The sequence below is a fragment of the Macaca nemestrina genome, chromosome 7, assembly GCF_043159975.1.
Source record: "Macaca nemestrina isolate mMacNem1 chromosome 7, mMacNem.hap1, whole genome shotgun sequence".
Classification (NCBI taxonomy): Eukaryota; Metazoa; Chordata; class Mammalia; order Primates; family Cercopithecidae; genus Macaca; species Macaca nemestrina.
The window spans coordinates 131,117,563-131,144,003 of NC_092131.1; the positions used below are offsets into that span (position 1 = coordinate 131,117,563).

General features: G+C 35.6%; 1 protein-coding gene across 4 annotated transcripts in view; it reads left to right on the forward strand.

Annotated features, from left to right (window-relative positions):
* LOC105487673 (uveal autoantigen with coiled-coil domains and ankyrin repeats) overlaps nucleotides 1-26,441 on the forward strand; it is a 100,257-nt gene that overhangs the window by 60,359 nt on the left and 13,457 nt on the right. For 2 of the 4 annotated variants that reach the window (XM_011751191.2, XM_011751200.3), the window contains exons 3-13: nucleotides 3,850-3,938; nucleotides 7,597-7,661; nucleotides 8,439-8,496; nucleotides 11,160-11,230; nucleotides 11,337-11,443; nucleotides 14,119-14,300; nucleotides 15,772-15,809; nucleotides 18,889-18,957; nucleotides 20,694-20,801; nucleotides 21,766-21,798; nucleotides 22,332-22,430. In XM_011751191.2, coding sequence (XP_011749493.1) covers nucleotides 3,850-3,938; nucleotides 7,597-7,661; nucleotides 8,439-8,496; nucleotides 11,160-11,230; nucleotides 11,337-11,443; nucleotides 14,119-14,300; nucleotides 15,772-15,809; nucleotides 18,889-18,957; nucleotides 20,694-20,801; nucleotides 21,766-21,798; nucleotides 22,332-22,430 — 919 coding nt within the window. Of the gene's footprint in view, nucleotides 1-3,849; nucleotides 3,939-7,596; nucleotides 7,662-8,438; nucleotides 8,497-11,159; nucleotides 11,231-11,336; nucleotides 11,444-14,118; nucleotides 14,301-15,771; nucleotides 15,810-18,888; nucleotides 18,958-20,693; nucleotides 20,802-21,765; nucleotides 21,799-22,331; nucleotides 22,431-26,441 lie in introns of those variants that run through there. The other 2 variants (XM_011751210.2, XM_071101131.1) reach the window with 2 other exon arrangements.

Sequence of the window (26,441 nt, forward strand, 5' to 3'; positions counted from 1 at the left end):
GAAGTGAATAGTTAATGTGTGATGTGGGTCACTGCCTTGGAATGCTTAGATATTAAATATAGTAAAGATAACAAAACAGGACTATAAATTAAGCAGTTTTTAAGAGCAATAAAGTTGGAAAAGTTTCAAGTTCATAATGTTTCACTTTTATCAAGTAGCAGTTTGATAGTTATGGAAACATTGGTTATTTTGAATCTTGCCCCATTACTGAATTTTAAGCTATTTATAGGGCTCACAGTATAAATTGTGAAAATTTAATATCCAAAAGTGACATTGCTTTTCATGTTTCTTTTTTCTCAAATGCTAAGATGATAAAAGATAAAGGGAATCTTTTTTGGGATGAAACTTTTCAGTGAAACCTACATGACTGAAATCAATTCTGCCCATTCATACTTTGAATGTTTTGAGTGAATGGTGGCTTGAGTTTTTGTTTGGAGTTTTTGATATAAGGTTCAATTTTGAGTGGCATTAAATAGTCAGTTATAATGGTGTAATTTTATGAACTGTGAACTTTAGTTTTTGAAATATTTGAGGAGTGTTAGTCTTGAAGTTTTCATTGTAGAGAGTAGAATTTTTTAAATTTTTTATTTATTTTTTATTTTTCTGAGATGGAGTTTTGCTCTTGTTGCCCAGGCTGGAGTGCTATGGCGCGATCTCGGCTCACCGCAACCTCTGCCTCCCGGGTTCAGTTGATTCTCCTGCCTCAGCCTCCCGAGTAGCTGGGATTACAGGAATGCACCACCACCCCTGGCTAATTTTGTATTTTTAGCAGAGACAGGGTTTCTTCGTATTGGTCAGGCTGGTCTTGAACTCCCGACCTCAGGTGATCTGCCCACCTTGGCCTCCCAAAGTGCTGGGATTACAGGCGTGAGCCACTGCACCAGGCCGAGAGTAGAATTCTTTCTAGCATTCGTAGAATTAAGTATTTCCCTTTTTTTAAACTCACACGCAAACTGTATTCTTAATTAAAGCATGTTGTATTTAGTCAAGTGTGGGACATGTTACAAATATATTTTCTGTATTTACAAAAACAATTTGTTTCAAATGATTGTTTTTAATTTTGAAATTTCTAAATTTAAGACAAAAGAACATGTACTTCTTGAGCTTAATTTGGTTTCAAAAATAAAATACTTGAAGCCTAGCCATAGTTACTGCAAGGATCTGTTTTCTTCCTGTTTGACTCTCTCCTAAGGTACAGCCCTTCGACGGCCCAATCCAAGATGGGGAAGGTTCACCAAGGATTCCACTGCTACTTGGAGAGCAGTGGACTCCAGTTTGTATCTCCCCATTTCGTTAAGGCTGTCAAAGTGCTGTTCAGTACTTTGGAATCAGCAAATGTTCCCAGGGAAAAAGTGACCTCAAATACTAAGCTCACTTCTCTGGGCCTTCGTCCTACCTTGCATCCTGGCCTAGTAACTTTTTACTATTTTGTTAGCTCACTGACACCTTTAAGCATATGTCTCATATTTTTTGCAGCTTTTCTAGTTGTCCTCAGTAGTAACGTTTGTCCAAGTTACATATATCTCTTGTTATAGAAGAAGTCCATGTCATGTTTTTAAAAGAAAAAAAGAGTTGCTTTTTAAATTGCAAAACAGTATTTTTATAAAGCAATTTTTCAAATTTCCTATACAATTCTTTGCATATGTTTTAATGATTGATATATTTTCTTTCCAAAGCACATCTATTTATAGCACATCAGCATTACTAATGCATTGTAGATTTGTTGTGATTTCTGACCTTTTGTACATCATCATTATAATGTGGATCTCTTTTGAAGAAAGAGGTCTTCCACATTTTGTGATCTAAGAAATGAAAACAAGCAAACAACAAAACAATGATATCTCGGCCGGGCGCGGTGGCTCACGCCTGTAATCCCAGCACTTTGGGAGGCCGAGACGGGCGGATCACGAGGTCAGGAGATCAAGACCATCCTGACTAACACGGTGAAACCCCGTCTCTACTAAAAATACAAAAAAATTAGCCGGGCGAGGTGGCGGCGCCTGTGGTCCCAGCTACACGGGAGGCTGAGGCAGGAGAATGGCGTGAACCCGGGAGGCGGAGCTTGCAGTGAGCTGAGATCCGGCCACTGCACTCCAGCCTGGACGACAGAGCGAGACTCTGTCTCAAAAAAAAAAAAACAAAAAAAAACCCAAAAAAAAAACAATGATATCTCTAAGATTGTTTGCTAAAGGAAATTAGCATTCTTCAAAAGGTTCTTACGGTGCATTGCATAGTATAATTCCCAGTTTCATTGTGGCAGAGGGATTATAAGGCGGAGATACTCAGCCTTACAGCGATTTAATTTAGTAGAAGGAGAACTTACCTGATTCTTAAGACCACTATATTCCTTTTACCAGAAACATCTTTCTAATTCAGATTGTACACAAACCTGCTTTACTTGGTAGTGCTTGGTCTATAGTTTGCATTTATATCCATCGTAATACTAATAGCTTCGCAAGACTGAGTCTTGTAATATCTGGAAATGAATTTGTAAGCTATCATCAGATTTTGTCTCCAAGCATGCAGTTATTCAAATATTTGAGGGTTTGTCATTTGACTGGCACTGTTACTGGTTTGGGGGATGTAATAGGAAGCAAAACTAGACAAAAATCCCTGCTTTCATTGAGTTGAGCGGGAAGAGATAGACTATAAAGAAAGTAATGAATTTATTATATTACAAAATATTAAATCCTATATAGAATAATAAAGGCAGGCATTGGGGGAACTAGGAGTACTAACGTTTTGGTGAATGGGGAAATGTAAACAATTTTAATGGTGGGTGGTCAGGGAAGACCTCTGCTGAGAGTGGGCTTCAACAGTGTATCTGTATCCTGGCACCTGCTGAGCACTTTCACATTTTTTGTTTCCTGGCATCTTTAGAATGGTTATTGCACTTACTTAAGGCTTCAGTTCTATTTCTACTTGTGTTCAACATCCTTTGCCAACAACTATTGTGTTTACCAGTTTGGATTTGCAGAGTAATATTCAATGTCAGTGGCAGTTCTTTTTGTTGAACTCAGCATAATTCATAGATTCACAGAATGTCAGTTCTCACTGCACACAAAATATTTCTGTGTTTGTTGATTAATAAAATATTAGATGATCAAATAAATAATAAAATATTGTTACCTAGCATTTTGAATACTTGATAGCTTAAAGTTAGTTTTTTAACTTTAACTTGCCTTATTAGGAAACTTATTCAATTATTCCCGTTCATGTGAAACTTAAGCCAATCATACAAGCCCAGGCGTTTGAACAGAAGGAAGAATTAACTGGTAGTTGGTAATTAGTTGGTAATGTTTGGGAGGAAGGCGCTGATTCTTTTGTGATTTTAAGGGTAGTTTAGCTTGTTGTTTTGAAGACTTTTCTTAGGTTTAGTTTGATAATTCTAAAAAGAAGAGATAAGTGTTTGGATCTGTCTTTGGCCTCAGCATTCTGCTAAACTAAATAAAATAATGAAACTATTTGAAACTAAATAAAATAATCTGATAGAACATTTTCAGTGCATTTATTAAGATCCAACCAGCAGTGCTTTTGCTATAAACTTTAGAGTTAATGATATTATAGTGTAAACTTTCTCTTATTAAGGCTTTTGCACATTCGTATATTTCATTGGTTCTAAGCAGATATTTTTAGAAAGTATTGGCTGCTTATGTAAATAGGATAGGTGTCTTTTTAAAATTTTAATTAAATATGTTGGTGTTCTAATGTAGCCTTTAAAACGTGTGTGTTTGTGTTTTTTTTGTGTGTGTGTGAGTGTGTGTTGAATAAAGGGTGACATTAATGTAACATTTAAGGTGACCTTTGGTCATTTCCTTAGCATAACAAATTTTTGTTGTTGTTGTTTAGCTTCCATGTTGTGGCCTCAAAGGGAAATCTTGAGTGTTTAAATGCCATCCTTATACATGGAGTTGATATTACAACCAGCGACACTGCAGGTATGTTTACCTCCGTAGTTAATTGTAAAACATAAAGCGAAAACAAACATTGTCCACTGCTAACATTTTTATTCAGACTTAAATGTGATTTAAAGAGAGACATCTCAATTTTCTGTTTTTAAATAGTTGAGAAAAAGTTTACTTCTGAGGTATTGTGGGATAGGTCAAGTATAGGGAATTTAGGAGAAAGGATTTCTTTATTGATGAGCAGCTGGAGACCTGAATTCTAGTGCAGGTCCAAGTAGTGTTACAGGATCCTAAAATCTCAGATTTTGAAGAACCATTAGGGGCCATTTAGTTTATATTCATATACTATTGATTAATGAATTCTTTCTATTGTGAGGTCATTTGGCATTTGGTTGGATGTTTCTTGTGATGGAGAACTAACTGCCACATAACAGCATTATCATCAAGGACAACAATAATAACGAGAATAGCTGACGTGTATATAACATTTAATAGCTATTCTTCTAAGCACTTTACCCACTCATTTTATCCTCACATCAACCCAGAGAGGTTCTGAGGCCCTGAGCTGTTAAGTAACTTGGCCCAAGGCCCTTCAGTAGCTAAGTTGCAGTCAGAATCTGTATTCTTAACCATTATGCCTCATAAGGAACCCATTCTGTACCTAGCTATGTTTATAAAAAAATCATTTTTTATAGAGAATCAAAATGTATTTCTTACTCAGTTTTCTGCTTACACTTATTTGTACCTTTGTCTGTTCTTTAAAATCTTACAACAGAAGTTTGTACATCAAAGGTAGACCTTTAAGTATTTGAATATAACTATCTCTTTTGTTCCATGAGAGTGCTAGTTTCCTATCTATCAGGATAAACATTCTCACTTCTCTGGGACTGTTGACAGCTTAGTTCTTTGCAGTTCTACTTTGTGTTTCTGTTAAATACAGGAGTTGACTCAGAACTAAAAGGTTTTGTTTGTTAGTTTTTACAGTTTTTTATCCTGTGATTCCATGTATGGGCAAATAAATATATCACTGTTACCCAGCATTGTGTTTAGAAATGGAAGGGAAGGAGAGGGAGACAGATCATAATTGAAATAGTGAGGTAAATCTTTAATTAAGAATACATCGGATTCTAAGAAGACCAAATTCAATTTATCTGCTACCTTTGAGTGAACAAAGAAATGTGTTTATTGCTTATATATGCTTTCCATTGATGTAGAAGAACATTTATTTTTAGAAATTTTGGACTAACCATGCCTTTTCAGAGCTCTTAAGACTATTTATTATGCTGATTCCAATTCAAACAAGTGTCTTTGTTGTTTTTGCCTGTATTCTTTCTGCTCTGGACATTTTGCCTAGTGGCTAATCTAGTGACTTCTGCCTGCCTTCTTTCATTGCAGATCAAGCTCAAATGCTTTCCCAAGCTCAGCAGATATTATTTCATATATTGCACCCCAACATACCATGTTTAACTCTTCCTGTCTTTTGTTTTTGCTGCTATTTATATTTTCATTGGATATGTTTTATTATGTTTGTCTCTAGAGTTGTCCTTTATTGAATACAAGAGTCTTTTCTCAATTGCTGTAATGTCCGTTATAATCCAGACATTACAGCAATTAAATTTGAACACACATCTTTATGTGTATTATCTTAAGTGCTGTTTAATATATAAGTGTATTTAAAATGACTAGATTTCAAATTAGTGCAGTTTTGAGATATTTGTTACTTAGGTCTTACCAGGTATGCACCTGTATTGTAATTTATGTTGGTATGCTTTAGATCTGATGTTTCCTTGATTTTTTGCTGCCATATCTCAACTGGCTAGATTTGGTGTTTCCTTAGTCCTGACCTGACGTTTTTATGTGATCAAGTTTCTGTACCATTTTGTAGAACACCAGGTACTCTTGCCACTGTGCCTAACCTTACCATCTCCACTCCATGCTATCTCTTACTTCACATGTAAATGACAGTTATTTTAGTCACTTTTCACAATGTGAAATGTTTCTAGGACACTTGTTCATGAACAGGAGCGAACTGAAATTTGAAATGATCACATCTGATCGACTTGTAATTAGAGGATGTTTGGGTATGGTTGAATATATTATATCTGTACTTACTGAAAAACCTGAAAGACCTGGACTCACTATATTTTGTTCTGCAGCCTGGTTAGTCAGCTACACAGAAGTGACCAAAAAGTTGAAAGCCAGTTTATTTATCCCTCCAAGATGAATAAAACATAAATTACTTTTCTAGCAAAAAGGTCTACTTGTGAAATCAAATTGTGGCGTTTTTGTTTTTTTCTGACAGGGTTTCACTTTGTCACTTAGGCTAGAGTGTGGTGGCATGATCATGTCTACTACAACCTTGACCTCCTGTACTTAAGTGATCCTCTGCCCTCAACCTCCTAAGTAGCTAGGACTACAGGAATACATCACCACACTTGACTAATTTTTATGTGTTTTGTAGAGATGGGGTTTCACTATGTTGCCCAGGCTGGTCTCAAACTCCCAGGCTCAAGCAATCCACCTGCCTAGGCCTCTCAAAAGTACTGGGATTACAGGTATGAGCCACCGTGTCCGGCCCCCAAATTATATTTTAAGAAGTTTGTGGCCAGGTGTGATGTCTCATGCTTGTAATCCTAGCACTTGAAGCAGCAGGATTGCTTGAGGCCAGGAGTTCAAGACCAGTCTGGGCAATACTGTGAGACCCTATCTCTACACAAAATAAAATAAATTAGCTGCACATGGTGGCATGAGCCTGTAGTCCCAGTTACTCTGGAGGCTGAGCTGTGAGGATTGCTTGAGCCCAGGCATTCGAGGCTGCACTGAGCTATGAGGCTGCACACTAGCCTGCATGACAGAGTGAAACCTTGTCTCTAAAAGGATAAATTGAAAAGAAAAGAAGTTTGTGAGATTAGAGGGAAATTAAGAGCATTAAATGTTAGAAGTTGGAATAGTCTGGTTAAATCCTTATATCTTTCACCATCCAAGAGGTGTTTGGAAAAAGAAATATAATTAGCAAAAATAGTGTTTGGAGGTAGAACTTTCCTACAAGTTTCTTTTCTGGTATTCAGAATTAACCTTTCAGATTACCTGATAACTCTCCTCCCTACCCCCTTTGGCATTTCCTTTAAAATGCACGTTTTATACAAATTATATTTGAACGAGCTGTCTGATTTTCAGAGATACAATTACATAATAAACTTTGAATTTTAGCCAAAGCATGAAAATCAGTTAAGGAATACCCTTTCTATGCCTTACGCTTCTAAACTTTCTCAATTTTCAGTGTCCGCACTGCCTATTTGGAAATGTAATGTGAAATCTCGGTATTTCTTTATCCATCTTCTTTACTCATTGTCTTTCTCTCCTTTCCCTTTTCTCTGTGCCAGTATTTAATTACCTGCTGTGTTTTAGGTACTGTTCTACATGCTGGGGATATAGTAGTGAATACAACAAAGTTCCTGCTTGTTATAGATTTGTATAATTAGTTTTTCTTTCTACATTCATTGTTTTGGTACGTATATCATCTCTTACTAAAATATCAAACTAGATGAAACATCTTTGGAAACTGAAAGTATACTTACAGATTAAGTATGTTGTCAACTAGTTTTGGAAAACACAAATCATATTTCTATAAAACTCCTCAATTCACATATGAAGAAAATAATCCTTCACATGTATCTTAAATTATTTATAGGGAGAAATGCTCTTCACCTGGCTGCTAAGTATGGACATGCATTGTGCCTACAAAAACTTCTACAGGTAGTGGAAGTGGTTAATACTTTAGCTTTATTATTTTGACTACAAATCATAGATGTATTTTTAATGTGTTTCTGGAATTTTAGATCAAAGAGAATAGTAAACTAACTTTGACTATGAGCTTACATATTTTTTTCCATCATTTGTGAAGGAATGTGAACAATAAAGAACAAAAACTCTGAGGGAAGTGAATTGCATAACTCGGTGTATTAAAAATAAATAACAAAGGCTTGACCTTCCTGTTGACATAACTGAAGGCTGTTGTCTAGACTACCATGTAAGATAAAGTAATACAACATAGGATCTGTATATTTCTATACAAACATAGATAATTTATACTACATAATATTATTACATTTTTAATCAGGTAACCACAAAATTCTAACTAGTTGGCTAAAGTTCCCATCAAAGATTTCAGTCATATATTTTTAAAAACATATTCACTACGTTTCATAGCAGAACTCACTTGCTTTTCTGATTCAGTATCTCAAGTTTTAGTTCTTAGTGGAAAAAAACCCAAACAATACATATTTTCCTGTATTTCATACCATTCATTATAATGTACCATATGTTTCCTGTTTGGTGAAATATTGTTAATTTAGTTATATAATGTTACTGTATTTGTTCCATGTCAAAATATTTAATGGATTGTCTGATAGTCTTTAGCTTCTTTGATAAGTGGAATATTTTAAGATTAAATAGCAGCTGTTCATCTGAGTCTGGATATCTAATTTTAAAATAAAACTCTCCTACTTTACTAAATTTTCTTTATTTTAACAGTACAATTGTCCCACTGAGCATGCAGACCTGCAGGGAAGAACTGCACTTCATGATGCAGGTGAGCAGAGGTTTCCCTTGGATACAAATATTGGTTAAAATGTTTTAGTCATTTGAATTAATTTCAGAGTTTTAACACATAGATATTTGTATAATTCATGGAGAAACAGAGAGTGTTAAAAATCCATATGCACAAATTAGAAATTTATTATATTATACAGCTTAAAAAGATTCATTCAGTCAATATTTACAGGCCAGTCAGTTTGCTAGATACTAAAGGTACAAAGGTAGATAAACTGTAATCCTGCTTACAAGGAGCTCCAAGCTGTGTGTGTGTGTGTTTGTGAGAGAGAGAGAGAGAGAAAGAGAGAAACAGAGAATGTGTGTGTGTGTGTTTCATATCTTTGGGAACTGGAGAAATGGGAAGAAGACTTTCCTTAAACTATGTTTACCTAATTAACATGTCTGAACCTCTTTTTTCTCATTTGCAAAATGAAGTTAATAATACTACTGCAATAAGTAGTATTAATAAGTATAATCAAATCATAAGTAGTGCCTGGCACATAATAATTTCTTAATTAATGGTGATAGTTGTTTTCCTTTAGAGATGTCAGTGCTGAATTTCATATCACTGTAATGCGCTATATTTTAAAAGAGATTTATACTGATAATTTTTAGAGATTTTATTAATTATACTTGTGTGTCTAAATTTATTTGCATTATTCTTTAGGTGTCTTAAAGAAAGTACTTTGAAAAAAGTTATATATTTAGGTATTTTTGGAATGTAAGATAGCCTGACCTCTTGCTAAGTCTGATATTCCTACATTTAACTATAAGGCCAGGGAAAAAAACAGTCTACTTTCTCTTTTCATATATATGGAATATATGCAGTAGATTAAGGTGGTCTGCACTGAAGGCATATTATACTTCAAATTTCCTTCAAAATTTTATACCTTATTTTTAAAAAATTTTACTTTTTGTATTTTATGTGTTTGTATAATTTCTCACACAATACATTTCTTTTCTTTTTTTAATACAGAAGGGTATTACTGTATTTGCAAAGCATTTTTCCATTATCATTTGAGCCTCACAGTGACCCCTGTGAGTTAACTATGTATTTTATTATCCCTGCTTTAAAAACTGGTACAACTTGACCAATTGAAATCTTAATATTTATTAGTTAGATGCTTTAGCTAGGATGGAAACTAAGTTGCTATAACAAAATAACTCTAATATCAGATGCTTATTAAAAAAATTGTTGAGTGATATATATTGACAGGTCACTCATGGTCATTTTAAAACTGAATTCTTTCTATCTTGTTTCTCTACTTAACTCTGGGTATCTTCCTTAACTACAACGTTGAAGCAGAGTTGCGGTCATAGCCGTATTCTAGCTAGCAGGAAGGAGGAGAGAGCCTAGTGGAATACATGCCCAAAGTCTAGAGCTCAGATTTGAAAGTAGTAGATTATTCTCCATTCCTATTCTACTGATAGGAGCAAAATCAATTGGCTATATTTATCTGCAAAGGAGGCTCAGAAATAAACTCTCTAGGTGACTAGTCATATTCCACCTACTCTATAGTAGAAGAAGAGGAGAACAAATTTTGGTAAAATACTGCATTTTCTGCTACAGTTCAACCCTCTGGCCTTCCAAATATCTCCAAAGCCCCTACTTCCCACATACTCCCAAAGAAGAGGATGTATAAACCAACTCATTTACTTCGTCTAGCTCAAAGTCTAGGATTTCTGGGTGGTATATACCATTTTCTCTTTTTGGTTTTAAGTGGTTCTTCATGGTCTAGTAATCTGTAAACTCTGGAATTTATTATGCTTTACATTTTTAAATTCTCATTTATAATTGGACCTAAAGGGTCGCTAATTTTACAGTTTCTGAATTAATGTATTCAAGTTCAGTTTATCTTTTTCTTAAAGCTGATTATACATTTTATATAAAGATTTGCTGGATTAGAGACGAAAAGTGAAAATTTACTTGATTTTCTTATGTTTGGTTTAATTCTGTTATTTCACCAAAAAAAAAAAAAAAAAAAAAAAAAGAAATGCTCACTTTGTCAGTACTTTTTGTGCTTATAATTTATGTCAACTCATAAGCCTTAAAAAATTTGTGGGGATTGTAAACATAATCCTATTTTATGAATTTAACAATAAGTTTTCCTAATATAAATATGAACTATAGTGTTAGTCAAAGAAACGTAATGTGATTTTATAATTATTAGCAAAATGATCTTACTTTGCATAAAGGTGGACATTGCAATCTCTGCTTTTATGAGAAATATGGATTGTATGATTCATACTTTACTTACTGTGACTGTTCTATAAAAAACGGATATGATTCTTTAAAAAAACTGAGCCAACACTTCAAGGATCAAGTCAGTTATAGCCATGTTTAAAAATATACTGTAAGTACAAAATTTAACTTTGATTTTTATTATCTGTGCTTATCCTTAGAATAGTAGTGTGTTCTTATCTTCTCCAAGGTTGACATTATTCCTTGGTCCTAATAAATTGTAGACAATTTATAATATTATCTTGTCTAATCCATTTTCAGATGAAAAATTGATGCTTATAATGCTAAACTAAGAGTGAAGGATGTGAAGCTTGGTAGTTTAAAAACTGAAGAACTTATTCCTTATATGGACCTAGAAAAACACCATGTGTCTTACCAACAGATGTTCACCATTTGTCTTTTTCTTTTATTCCTTAAAGCAATGGCAGATTGTCCTTCTAGCATACAGCTGCTTTGTGACCATGGGGCCTCTGTGAATGCCAAAGATGTAGTAAGTTAGTCTATGATGTTTATTCTCATTTCAACTAATGTATTCTAACTTCTACATTTTGGGAGATCTGTTGTCTTAATGCTGTTTTATTTTTCCTTTTGCTTAGGACGGGCGGACACCACTTGTTCTGGCTACTCAGATGAGTAGGCCAACAATATGTCAACTGCTGATAGATAGAGGAGCGGATGTTAATTCCAGAGACAAACAAAACAGGTAATTAATTCTTTTATCATGGCTCCCAGATACCAGCTGGATACACAGGGATGGAAAGGCCAAGTCAAAGCAGCAGCTCTGTTCTCCAACTTGGCCTTTCTTTCCCCTGGGTTCTCCCCTTCCCTGGCTTGCTTTTCCTTGGAATTAACATCTACTTGTCAGTTTTCTTCAGAGTCTGCCAAAGAAAGAAGGAGGAGAGGGAAATAGAGGAAGATGATAGGGTAAATGTGAATAAAAGCAGTGATTAGGCCTTATGTTTGGCTCAAAGAACTGAAGGAAAAAGGAATTTTATCCTAGGGTTTTAAGCTTAAAAAACTCTTTAATGAAATGGGTGCAAGTAAGATACATAGGAGAAGAATTTAAAAAGTACATCTATAGTTACTTCTTCATTAGTGAATCTTTTGAGTAAAGTGGTTCTTGAGTGTTCTGGAACTTGACATGTTTCAGTATAGATTTTCTCAAGGTGTTTTCTCTCCTCACTCTGCCAGGGTACAGTGCCATCTCCTCTGAACCTGTCCATTTCTGTACTGCAGAGGTCCCTTGCTTTATTTTTGCTTCTGTATTTGATACTATTTTAGTTGGTGTGCTCTAATAATTTCTATCCAGAATTCTCCCTATCTCTGTCTGTAGGTCTAATGTATCATGGTGCTTGCTGTATTACAATTCTGATGTTTATGGTCACAAAGTATCTGAAATACACCCCTTCCATTTAATTCAAATATTACAATAAATTAAACTAAAATTTCTGGGATTTTTGTAGTTAGTTACTAGTAAACTTTTTGGTTTCTGTTGATTTAATTTTATTCTTACAAACATGTATTCTTTTGTTTGTAGTTTATTAGAAGTGTAAAAGTATAAAAAATAGTCTTTAGTTGTCAGATTTTATAGCTGTAATTGTTTTCTTCACACATCTCAAAGGAGGAAATTCTTAAGCAATTAAATGATGTGATTAAGAAAGTGGCTTTTTAGTATTACTTTCTTCTTGTGGATACTATCATCTGATTCCAAGCATGATGAAGAAAATTGGATTTTAACATGGCAAAACCACATCTCTACCAAAAATACAAAAATTAGCCAGGTGTGGTGGTGTGTGCCTGTAATCCCAGCTACTCGGGAGGCTGAGGCAGGAGAATTACTTGAACTCAGGAGGCGTAGGTTGCAGTGAGCTGAGATCATGCCACTGCACTGGCAACAGAGCAAGACTGTGTCTCAAAAAAAAAAAAATTAATTAATTAAATTAAAATTTAGGATCAAAGAGAGATAATCTGGTTGATCTACATACAATGCTTTGTATTTTTTATAGCTTTTATATTTTTCAAAGCACTTTATCTATGTTTTTTCATTGGGCATTCACAAAAGGCCAGTGAGGCAGGGCAGTGTATGTTGTATAGACTAAATAGCAGATGATTTTCAGCATAATTTATAACCTTAGTTTCTAATACTGTATATTCAAGGTTTCTTTTTTTCCTGTTTTATATGTAGCATTTTTTAAATAACAAAACTTTGTTAATGCCGGTTTTGTACAGAATTTCTTATCAGCAACTACAGGGGAGTTGGGGGACAAGGCTGGAATATGAGAAACACAGCATACATAACAGAGAAAAGGCAAGAGTCAGTTTCCTTAAGAGATCCAATATTCACAATTGAAGACAGAGTTAGATATAGGATATGTCATTTCATTTCATTACGTGTTGGTTAGCTCAACCCTAAAATATAGAGGATTAGACAAAATAATTTCTAGTGTCCTTCTAGATTTTCATGACAATTATTTTGTTGCATGATTAGTATTTGCTGATGTACTGTGAGATGTTTGAGTGCCAGTGTTTCTATTGCAGCAGAATAAAGCAGTGATCCATGTTGCATGGGGTTAGTTGTAATCTGAAGATGTGAAGGTCTCCAGTTAGAAGAATCAAGGTTCTTCTAAGCAGTAACATCAGGAATGGAATCTGATACTTCTCTTGGAGGAGAAGGGATTCTTAAGGGAGGTTTGCATGATGTGGTTCAGTTCATGAAGGGACTAGAAAAGCTGGGTTTTGAACACATGGAGTGACAGTATCAGTTGTGGAAAATTTTTGTGGTGATTATTTACCCGTAGGACATTGAAGAAGTGGAATAAATGAGGTTGGTTTGGGCCGGGCGCGGTGGCTCACGCCTGTAATTCCAGCACTTTGGGAGGCCGAGGCCAGCGGATCATGAGTTCAGGAGATCGAGACCATCCTGGCTAACACGGTGAAACCCCATCTATACTGAAAATACAAAAAATTAGCCAGGCGTGGTAGCAGGCGCCTGTAGTCCCAGTTACTCTGGAGGCTGAGGCAGGGGAATGGTGTAAGCCTGGGAGGTGGAGCTTGCAGTGAACCGAGATCGTGCCACTGTACTCCAGCCTGGGCGACAGAGTGAGACTCCGCCTCAAAAAAAAAAAAAGGTTGGTTTGGTAGGAGAAGTAATTAAAGGACATAAGGACATAGAAAATTTTAGCTTTGCAAAGTAAGATACAAAGCAAATGTTTTTATAAATGCAATGAGTTTAAAATGTAAAGTAAAATCTATATTTGTAACAGGCTTGACTTCTTAAAAGTAGTGTCTATTCTTTACGAAGGGAGCCTCGGGCAGAATATTTCTGCAATATTTCCTTGGAGTTTTCTCAGTCTTTTGCTCTTCCATTTTTCCATTTAGAACTGCCCTCATGCTAGGTTGCGAATATGGTTGCAGAGATGCAGTAGAAGTCTTAATTAAAAATGGTGCTGATATAAGCTTGCTGGATGCGCTTGGCCATGATAGTTCTTACTATGCAAGAATTGGTGACAATCTGGACATTCTAACCTTGTTGAAGACTGCATCGGAAAATACCAACAAAGGTATCAGCAGTTTTCTGTAACTAGAAAAGTCCACGTTAACAAAGAGCCACTTTTTAAAAGACTTAGGTAGTAGAACTACAGTTTATAAGAAACAAAACATTCCTTACTGATAAATAGTATTGGTTCATCTCCCTCTACAACATGGATTTGCTTGCTTACATTATAGTCACTTGCTTTGAGGCAGTGTGTGTTGCATATATCATCTAGTTTATCCAGTGAACACTAAGACACTGGAATAACTTCAGAACTGAGAAGGAAGAGTGAAGTGTTTTACTAATTTTTTTTTTTTTTTATGAGAAGGGGTGAACCTCCCAGCTTTTTATACTTAGAAAGTTTTAAAGAAAGAATCGTTGTTTAAACATGTATATAAAATATTAAGCTGATATTTATCAAATGTCTATGCCATGATTTTTTATGTTTTTTTTTTTTAAACAGGAAAATACAGAAAAGCACAATGAATAAAGTTAGTCACTCATTACCACTGAGGAGCCTCTGTTAACATTTTGAGAAATATCCTTCTAGTCTTTTCCCATAAAATTGAATTCACCTGTAAATCTGAAGTGTAGCTTACTTTTTTATGTAACATATTTTGAAGACCTTTCCCTCAAAAATACTTTTTCTACAGTATGATTTTTATTGGTGTATGAGATTCTGTTTAAGTTTCATTTAATAAAGCAATTTTCTACATGTAGTGTTTAAGCTATTTATAATTATTCATTAGTACACAAAGGTTGTGACTGTCCTTATGCATAAATATTTTAGTATATTTTTATTACCCTTTAGTGTCAGTTCCTAGAAATTGAATCACTGAGTTTCAGGGCATGTACATTTCTTTAAGCCTTTGGTCTATGTTGACAAATTGCCTCCCAATTTAGGAGGTTTTAAAATTTTCTCCCCCTCCTTTTTTTAGATATGGGGTCTCCCTTTGTTGCCCAGGCTAGAGTACAGTGGTGCCATCATAGCTCACTGCAACCTCAAACTCCTGGGCTCAAGCTGTCTTCTCGCCTTAGCCTCATGAGTAGCTGGGACTACAGGCGGGTACCGCAATGGCCAGCTAATTTTTTATATTTTTTTGTAGAGATGGGGTCTTGCTGTGTTGCCCAGGCTGGTCTTGAACTCCTAGCCTCAAGTGATCCTCCTGCCCCAGCCTCCCAAAGTGCTGGGATTACAGGTGTGAGCCACCATACCCATCCTAAATAAGTTTCCCATTTTTTATCTGCCTCCCGTCCTTAGTCTTTAATCCTACCTACTTGAATGTTGGTATAAAAACCTTGCTAATTTGATAGGCAAAAGTGAGATTTCATTATTGTTTTAAGCATATGTTTTAGAAATAAAACTAAAAAGTTGTAAGCTTTGGAGGAAACTCTAAAGTTTATTTATTCAATATTGACTCAATTGTATAGTTAGGGAATGTATATCTACACCAAGTTAACCTGCCATTTTGTTGTTTCTCTTTTTCTCTAAATCTTAGGGAGAGAACTTTGGAAGAAAGGACCATCTTTGCAACAGGTAGATATTAATTTTAATGTTAAAGAATTATATGTATTGTACAGTTTAAAGTGCTTAGTAAAACTAGTTAATAGTTATGCATAACTATTCTGAGTTTTAATGCATTCTATCTCTCTTCTCAGTTAATCAAGCCCATATAGATTCTGGGTACTTAGATCATGAGGTCCTATCAAGATACTGTCACTTAACTTGAGACAGTAGATCTCAGTTTCAGTGAAGGTATCCAGTGGGAAAGAAATAGCCTCCTGATTGGGGCCGTAAGCATTCAACTTTTTCAAGTAGGAGACATTGTAACTTGTTAAGTGATGAACTTTAGCTTGGCAGATCATAGACAGTTTCCCCCAGTCTCCCTTAATAATAGGACAAAATATTTACTGTTATGGGAAAATTCTTTAAATGTAATAAGAAATGAAGAAAACAGAGTTCTAAACTGATTATATATTGTGATTTCAATGCCACTGTTAGCGTTTTTATTTCTTCTTCAGTCTTTTTTTCTGTGTGTATTTAATTGAGGACTTTGCAGAATACCAACACATGAAACAATTCATGCTTTGCATTAAATTTATTATTAAAGTACTGTTTAACCCTGTTTTGATGTACCAGTTTGTGAAATGTCTTATGTTTTCTGCTAATCTATTTGTGTTCAAATAAGTGGGGTTAGTTTACAGTACTGTGGCTCAACAGCTAGTGTAGGCAGCTTTCCTCTCCTGCTGACTGTTCCTTCCAGGCTTTCAACTTTTCTCTAGAGAGAGGAACCTAAGCATTTGCAAACCCTGAAGAGAAAGTAATCAGGTATCTTGAGCAATTCTGATCATCATCTTGTGTCATTTTTCTACCTCTCACCTGAATCTAAAAGCTACATTTTTAAAAAATTTTACTTTAAGTTCTGGGATACATGTGCTGACTGTGCCGGTTTGTTACATAGCTATACATGTGCCATGGTGGTTTGCTGCACTTATCATGAAAGTTGCATTAAAGCTTGTTTTCCTTTTCAATCCATCTGAGTTAATATGTTCATGCATGGTTCATGTCTGTTGGCACTTTTCCATCTGGAGCAACTGTTCCAGCCTTCTTCCCTGTGCCTCATATAACCTAAGTGTGAGTAGAGTGAAAAAAATGTACACTGCTATGACTGTACTAGCCATCTCACACAGAATCAGAGAAAAATGATTTCTGAAATGTATAGATATTTAAAATAAAAAGAATGATTGAATATTAATATGGGAATGGTGCTCGGCTTAGTGCTCTAGGAATTATTGAGGTGAATACAAGGAGTTAGTATTCTACTAGGAACAGAAAGACACACTGCTCCTAATTACTGTGTTTCTATCATTTATTGAATATACTTACTAAATATATGCTGTAAATAGGACTTTTTTTTAAATACTAAGGCACATGTAATCTCTGTTATCAAGAAGCCTACAGTACAGTTGCAAATGTAAGACTCACTCAATTTTTCACAGATATCTGTTGAACATCTACAACATGCCAACTACTGTTCTAAGTGCTGGAAATATTGTAGTGTACGAAGTCTCTGCCCTTATGGAGTTCCTAGCTTAGTGAGAGATGAACAATAAGCAAAGGAATATTTAGTATCATAGCAGATGCTATGAAGCAAAACAAAACAGAATTAAAGGATGAAGAGGGAGTGGGTGGAGGTCTGTGGGAGAAGCCTCACAGGCTGAGGGAAGGGCAGGTGCCCAGCCCCTGATGAGGGAGCAGGTTAGACATGTTCATGGAGCAGCAGCAGACAAGTGTGACAGGAGTGATGTGCCCATCGTGGAGAGAGCAGAAGAGGCTGCTAAAGTAACAAAGTGCTAGATTAAGAAGGACCTTGTATGATAAGGACTTTGGATATGTACCCACCAGTAACTACCAGATGGCAGAAGGCAGGACGTGTGCCCCCTAATCAGTGGTGCATGTGATCAGATCGCTGCTAAGTGGAGCCAGAGGTGCAAGAGAGGTTCTTTTAGTGTGCTAATAACAAGGTTTGTCAGGAAGATGGATTTTAATTAAAGGATGGGGTTGACTTAATATGTCTGAGTTAAGGTATAGTGGAGGCCGTGGGTGAGGATTCTGAAGTGAAGACTGGGAATGAAAGTGGTATGATCAGGTGAGCTGTGAGAAGATGTCAGATTCCACTTGAAGAACAGTCCTTTGGTAGAAGGAATGAGGCTGGAAACATAGTTAGGGCCAAATTGTGGACATAGAATATTTTTCAAATGGGACTTGTTCCTCTGGTTCTAGATCCAAACTCATTTGAATGATAGTTTAAAAACTTGTTCAAACAAAGGTAAACAAATAATACAAAACATGAGAAAATTATCTCGAAGAATTAAAGCAGTAGTTTTTTTAAAAAAACTAATTAGAAAGAAAGAAATAGCTTTCTACATTAGTTATTGTGGAGATTTAAAGATCATTTTGGTTTTTTTAATAGGGGAGTTATTTGTTCTCTTGTTTAATGATTATGTTGTGTTTTTGTTAAAGCAAATCTCTAAGCTGGAATAAAGTTTCAAAGCAGTAAGTTACAAAAACAACATATACCCAACCAAGTTATTTAGAGACCTTTTTATATTGCTCAGGTCAGAGGGACTGTCTGTCTCTTCCTTACCATACCTCTTGATATTTTATTTTGGTGGTGCTCAGAGAAGTAAATAATTTCCATATTGTCTTTCAAAATTTATGTGACTTCCCCTTCCTCCTCCTTTTTTTTTTTTTTAATTGAGTTCTTTTAGGAGTAGTTGGCAATGCAGTGCTTTATAGCCCAACTTTTGTTATGAGTTTATTACAAATTCTTCTTTTTAAAATTTTGTGACTTTAGTTAAAATAAATCCTTAATCATATTTTAAAATTTGTTATTTAGTATTTTTAAATAAATTATACTTGATTTATTTAAAATATGATCTCAAAGGTCCTTTACATTTTGGGGTTTTAAATAGAAACACTGCCACCTTGTGTTATGTGCAGCTAATGTTGGATAAACTGAAAATCACTAACCTGGTGTATTGCCAGTTGAGGAAAATATACTTTTCTGTATTCTCACACTTGCTGACCCGTGTTTTCTTATGTTTTACCAAAGCGAAATTTGACACACATGCAAGATGAAGTAAATGTGAAGTCACATCAGAGGGAGCATCAAAATATTCAGGTAAAAAGAAAAAAATGTGGTATCTTCCTTTAAAAACAATTCCAGTATTTGTAGTGGGATTGAGAGAGAAGAGAGGAAACAAGAGAGTGGGTGAAATGAGCGGGGCAAAGAAAGGGACACTCGTTAACGTTGTTTGTGATTCTCTTTTTTGCCTAATCTCTTCTTATTTTTTATTTATTTATTTATTTATTTATTTATTTATTTATTTTGAGATGGGGTCTGGCTTTGTTGCCCAGGCTGGAGGGCAGTGGCACCATCTTGGCTCACTGCAACCTCTGCCTCCCAGGTTCAAGTGATCCTCCTGCCTCAGCCCTTCTAGTAGCTGGGATTACAGGCATGTGCCACCATGCCTGGCTGATTTTTGTACTTTTAGTAGAGATAGGTTTCACCATGTTGGCCAGGCTGGTCTCGAACACCTGACCTCAGGTGATCCACCCGCCTCAGCGTCCCAAAGTGTTGGGATTACAGGTGTGAGTCACCGTGCCTGGCTGCCTAATCTTGTCTTAAAGAATTGACTTTTGTTATCAATGTTTGAGTCCAGTATTATAAAATTTAATTATATAACACTAGAAGTATGGTGTAGAAAATATTGTTTTAATATACATTAGAAAAAGCAACTTTATATAACTATTTGATTTAAATATGTCTGTTTTGTGATATAAACCATACATTTGTGTTTGTTTTGGAAAATTATACTATTAAAAATGATGATCATTAATGTAAGTTAAATCTGATTTTTTTCTTGAAGTATTTTCTATTTTGATTGAGAAAAATAATTTTGTTAAACTAACCACACAGTACTTTTGAGCTTTTATATTGGTCAAAGTTTCCAAATAATATTATGAGGATTATTTTAGAGGAAGGACCCATAATTAATTTTATGACTGAAACACTGTTAAATGATAAATTGAATAGCTGTTTTCAAAATAATAAAAGCATTTTATTTGGGTTTTCTTAGTTTCGTATGTAGTGTAAGAAAATGAACTATGTCCTTAAATTCGAGCCTTTATCTTTTACCAGAGCACTGAAAACGATGATAAGTTCAACAAAAACATTAGAAGAGTCTCATAAATTTGGGAGATCTTTTTTTTTTTTTTTTTTTTTTTTTTTTGAGACGGAGTCTCGCTCTGTCGCCCAGGCTGCAGTGCAGTGGCCGTATCTCAGCTCACTGCAAGCTCCGCCTCCCGGGTTTACGCCATTCTCCTGCCTCAGCCTCCCGAGTAGCTGGGACTACAGGGCGCCCGCTACCTCGCCTGGCTAGTTTTTTGTATTTTTTTTTAGTAGAGACGGGGTTTCACCGGGTTAGCCAGGATGGTCTGGATCTCCTGACCTCGTGATCCGCCCGTCTCGGCCTCCCAAAGTGCTGGGATTACAGGCTTGAGCCACCGTGCCCGGCCAATTTGGGAGATCTTAAGCAAAAGTTAAAATGGCATATTCTTTTGCTCTTTTCTGTGTCTGGATGCTTTTTATTTTTTCTTTATTGGAATTATGATGAATTGCCCTCTTGTAGTATATACTTGTATTTATTAGCTATTATAGGATAGTAATTTTCTATTTTATTTTTGATCTGTAGTTTTTAAATCCTTGGCATATCATTGAAATTATTGTATCTTTGTACTTAATGTTTTACATGCGTATGTACCTGTATGACAGTGAACTGCTTTTTAAAAAATTTCTTCTTTAAGAATTTGCTCTTTTAAGATTGGCCTGGTACCTTGTTGTCTTTATTATTTAAGGATTTGGAGATTGAAAATGAAGATTTGAAAGAGAGGTTGAGAAAAATTCAGCAAGAACAACGAATACTTTTGGATAAAGTCAATGGTTTACAGTTACAGCTGAATGAGGTAAATAAATCTGCATAATAAAAAATCAAAAAACTGTGTTACTACATCATCAATAGCAAATTGTTAATGATTGTTTAAGGTAAAATTAGCTCATTGCATTTCAGAGGAGTTAAATCTTACTGGGGACCAGGCTTTTTACATGAAATTTTACATTTAAAGTAGCATAAGCAAACAAGTAAGGACAGTGTAAAGAATGTTCAGGAAAGTGAGGAGAGATCATTGTGGGCTGCAGCTTCTGAGGGGGGCACTTCCTGTGGGAGACGGTACTTCTGTTGAATTTTGAAGGAAGTAAGGGGGAATCAGAGGGCATTCCAGAGAACACTGTGGTGAACAAAATCACAGAAACAGTGACCCGTAATATATTCCTTGTTGTATAAAAAAATTGGAAATACAAGAAATATCCATGAATCATTTTTTTAGAGGGAAAGTAGAATATATATGAAATCTAGTACAATCAGTTCACTCTTTAAATATACATTTTATTATGTACAGGACTTATCACAGGTGAAATCTTATGTGATATTTGCATTTCAAAAGTAAGAAGTAACTGCGTGATTGGTACAGCTGTGTCCTTCTGATTCTAATTTTCTGTATCACTTTAATATCTTGCTATCTATGTTAGATTTTCCTAAAATTGAACATATGCAAAAGCAAAAGGCTGAACTATAGTTAGGGCCATGGGATTGGAGAGAAAAGAGTAGACAGGAGATATGAGGACAAAGAACAAGTAGGACTTGTTGGTTGATAGATTCTCAAGAGAATCAAAAGTGCTTCTGAACCTGGATAGTGAGAAGAATAAAAGACAACTCATACAACAGAATTGGTGGTACATTATCTTCTTCTCATATCCTTGGCCCCAGTCTTAAAGACATGTGCCAGTCTTTTTAAAAGATCTTTGCCAAGTTCATGCCTTTTAAAATAAGCTTTTAAGAATGAAAATATTTTGTCTTCTTTTTAAATTTAGGAAGTTATGGTTGCTGATGATCTGGAAAGCGAGGTAGGATGACATTTTATTTTAAACCATTAAAATTGTTTTAGGAATTGAAGATGCTATAGTAGCATCTTCAATTATAGATGCTATAGTAGGTTTAAGTCCTGAATTGAGATACAGACCTGGATTCTATTTCTGGTTATTAAAGGGAAATTCAAAATCTACACATGACTATAAAAGGATGTTTTGAATATAGTGGCATAGGTTATTGTAGGCATTTTGTTGTTATTGCTTCTGAAAGTCTTACTTTCTGTGAAACTTGTCCTGAAAATAATGTAAAATTCTAAACATAAAGAAATGTCTGAAAACATTAAGATTGAAAACAGAGATTTGAATTTTTTATGATTTTGTTTATAGATATTGTATGTTTCATTAGTATATTTGTAGAAATTATCAACTCTACTAGTAGAGTTCACCAGGTTGGAGAATTCATTAACTCCAGTCCTTAATGTAATTCCAATTCATGTTTTCTAAAACACACTTTTAACCCAATTCCAAGCACAGGGTTATTTTACTCTATTTATTCTGTTTCATTTCAGAGAGAAAAGCTGAAGTCCCTTTTGGCAGCCAAAGAAAAGCAACATGAAGAAAGCTTAAGGACTATTGAGGCTCTGAAAAATAGGTTTAAATATTTTGAGGTATAGAAAGGTTAAATTATTTCCTATAACTCATAATGGGTAATGGTAAGGGGCTTGGCAGCAGACTTGAATTTGAATTATAAATCTCTTATTTATAGTGTGACCTTGGGCTGCTTATTTAAAGTCTTCGAACCTGTTGCCTGTTTGGCAAAACTGGGGTGATTGTCTCTTTCTCCACATAGTTATAAAGGTTAAGATCATTTAAATTGACTAGCATGTAATCGACATTTAGTGTCATTCTAGTTTCTCTTCATTGTCCATCCTTACCTTTTTAAAACATCATATTTCTACCTGTAAATTTGCAGTGAGTATAATGATAATAAAAAGCATTCATAAAAATGAACAGTGATATGTCCAGGATTATCTCAGAAAGGAGTCATCACTGGGCATCACTGAAGGTAGCTGATTCAGCATGAATCTTTTATCTTTGTTGGTGAATGCAGCCCCAAAGTACACTAAAAAAGTGTCTTAGTCCATTTGTGCTGCTCTAACAAAATACAGAAAATCTGTAAAGAACAAATTAATTTCTCACAGTTCTGGAGGCTGGAAAGTCCAAGATCAAGGATCTGGCGTTCGTGTCTGGTGAGGGCCTTTTGCTGCATCTTCTCCTGGCAGAAGGCGAAAGGGCAAAAAGGGGCCTAAGTGAAGCCCTCATGACTTGATCAGTTTCTAAAAGGCCCTACCTCATAATACCACCACAGTGGGAATTAAGTTTCAACACATCTTGGCAGACATTCAGAGCATAGCAAAAATAATATTTTTCTTTGTAAATAAAGAACTATGTGTGCATTATGAAAAATAATATAAAACATATATGAATCTCACAGACAATGTTGCAAGAGAGAAATCAGACATGAAGAGTATATACTGAATGATTCTATTTTTATGAGGTTCATAAAATAGATACAACTAATCTATGATGTTAGAGATTAGAATAGAGGCCACCCTTTGGTTGGGGTTACGAGTAAGGTGTGTGAAGAAACTTCTGGGGTCCTGGAAATATTTTATATCTTAATCTGGGTTGTGTATAATTACAAAAGGTATGCATATGCAAAAATTCATTGTATTATACACATTTAATATGTGTACATATTTATGTGAGTGAATTTTCAAGATTATTCAGAAACACCATTTTATAAACCAAAAAATGATCTAGCTATAGTGGCTTCTGTCTTCACATTTGAAGACTCTTTTTTAGGTTAATTGTGAAACTGATGATTGCTAATATTTTAATAGCACTGACCAATGTACTTTGCATTCTTGACGTGCATGAAAAAAGAACTCTATGTGATAAGTTTTACTATTACCTGACTTCACAGATAAGGAGGTTGAGGCGCAGGGTTTACCCATGAGGGGTTTCACAAATAGTAAGTGACAGAGTCAGGATTTGAATTCAAGCATCTGACTCCTTTGTGCTTTTAACTACAATGCTAGTTTTACACTTAGAATTACTTGAATGAGAAAATTTAGGAGTATATACAGGGCCTTTTAAGTATTAATCAAAGTTTGACACCTATAACTTGGGTATTATTTATGTATATATTTCTTCTAGGAGCTAGCTTTTCTGCATGTCTTAAGTGTAAGATGTAGGCCAGGCGCAGCATCTCACACCTGTAATCCCAGCACTTTTGGGAGGCCACGGTGGGTGGGTCACTTAAGGTCAGGAGTTTGAAACCAGCCTGGCCAACATGGCGAAACTCCATCTTTACTAAAAATACAAAAATTAGCAGGGCGTGGTGGCACATTCCTGTAATACCAGCTACCCAGAAGGCTGAAGCAGGAGAATCGCTTGAATCCGGGAGGCAGAGGTTGCAATGAGTGAGATCACGCCACTGCACTCCAGCCTGGGTGACAGAGTGAGACTCTGTCTCAAGGGGAAGAAAACAAAGGTGTTTTTCTGTAGCTTTAGACAAACTATCTGTCTTAATTGTCAAGTCTATAACTTACCGTAGTCATAAAAGTAACATTTTTCTTATAAAAATACATATTTACTTCAGAAAAATAAGAAAATATATTTAAACTGAAAGCAGATGCAAAAGACACTTATAATCTTAACTCTGCTAGTACCTGACTGAAATCCTTTCAGACACTTGTACATAATTTGTGTGTTATATACTCATTCAACAGGTGGGATCATATTGTACATCTTGTTTTGTAACTGTTCCCATTCAGTATGATGGGGACATTTTCCTCAGTCACTACATACTCATTGTGATGAATATTTATGCTAGCAATGATTTTTTACTTTCAAACAGAAAATTACAGGTCCCACTTTATACATGACCTAGTATTTATAACAGCAACCCTTAAAAACTACTAAGAATTTGCCTGGACATGGTATCTCAGCCTGTAATCCCAACACTTTGGGAGGCTAAGGCAAGTGGATCACTTGAGCTCAGGTGTTCAAGACCAGCCTGGGCAACATGGTGAAATCCTGTCTCTACTAAAAACACAAAAATGAGCTGGGCGAGGTGGTGCATGCCTGTAATCCCAGCTACTTGGGTGGCTGAGGAAGGAGAATCACTTGAACCCAGGAGGTGGAGGCTGCAGTGAGCTGAGATTGTGCCTCTGCACTCCAGCTTGGGCGACAAAGTGAGACCCTGTCTCAAAACAAACAAACAAAACAACAACAAACTACTAAGAATTCATCACTTACTACAAACATTGAATATCTACTGCTGTATTATCTCACATGCTTAAAAAAACCTTAACTGTTAAAAGAATTACTGGTATGAGTTATGTATAATAACTTAACATGTAGCTATTTCCCTTGTATGTATAAAAATATGGAGAAAATGGATAGTTTAGAATGAGGCTGATTTTATGTTACAACTTTTATGTTTGTTTTCATTTGAGTAATAAAGGTAATAAGACCAAATTAAGTTTTTTGAACTCCTTATGTGCATAGCACCCCCTTATGCATGTATGGGGCCATTTAGGAGTTATTATAAACTTTAGTATTAAATATTCCATAGAACAAAGAGCTTAACTAAGCCTATAGGTATTTTTTCATGCCGTGGGGGCACTAATGATTAAAGGAGGTGGCATTAATTTAGTCATGGAATTGTGGACTGTTTTATCATGGTCGACTACTTCAGAGTTTGGTATGTAGCTATTAGGACTGATACACCTAAATGCACAAATATGAACTGCATCTGCCTGTCCTTACTCTTCATTTCACTCTGGGGTTTTTGTTTTGTTTTGTTTTGTTTTGTTTTGTTTTGTTTTGTTTTGTGTTTGAGACAGGGTCTCACTCTCTTACCCAGGCTGGAGTGCAGTGGTGTGATCACCACTCACTGTAGCCTTGACCTCCCCGGGCTCAGGTGGTGCTTCCACCTCAGCCTCCTGAGTAACTTGGGTTACCCTGCCCAGCTGATGTTTCTGTGTGTGTTATTGATTGATTGATTGATTGAAGTTTCACTCTTGTTGCCCAGGCTGGAGTGCAATGGCACTATCTCGGCTCACTGCAGCCTCCGCCTCCCTGATTCAAGCAGTTCTCCTGGTTCAGCCTCCCTAGTAGCTGGGATTACAGGTGCCCACCACCATGTCCAGCTAATTTTTTGTATTTTTATTAGAGACAGGGTTTCACTATGTTGGCCAGGCTGGTCTTGAGCTCCTGACCTCAGGCATTCCACTCGCCTCAGCCTCCCGAAGTGCTGGGATTACAGGAATGAACCACCGCGCCTGGCTCGTTTTTGTATTTTTTTGTAGAGATGGGGTCTTGCCACGTTGCCTAGGCTGGTCTCAAACTCCTGGGCTCAAGTGATCTACCTGTCTCAGTCTTCCAAAGTGCTGGGATTACAGGTGTAAGCCACTGCACCTGGCCTATTCTTACTCTTGAAGTGTAACATTTTAATTTATATATTAGATTCTTTGTATTGGGCTTACTTGGGAAAAGGAGCAACCCATTATATTTTGATTCACTGTATCTGGAGTTTCTCTATTATTTCCTAACTAATGGATTGATGGATTTATTACTATGTGTAGGTCTCTGCCTCGGTTTCATTTCCT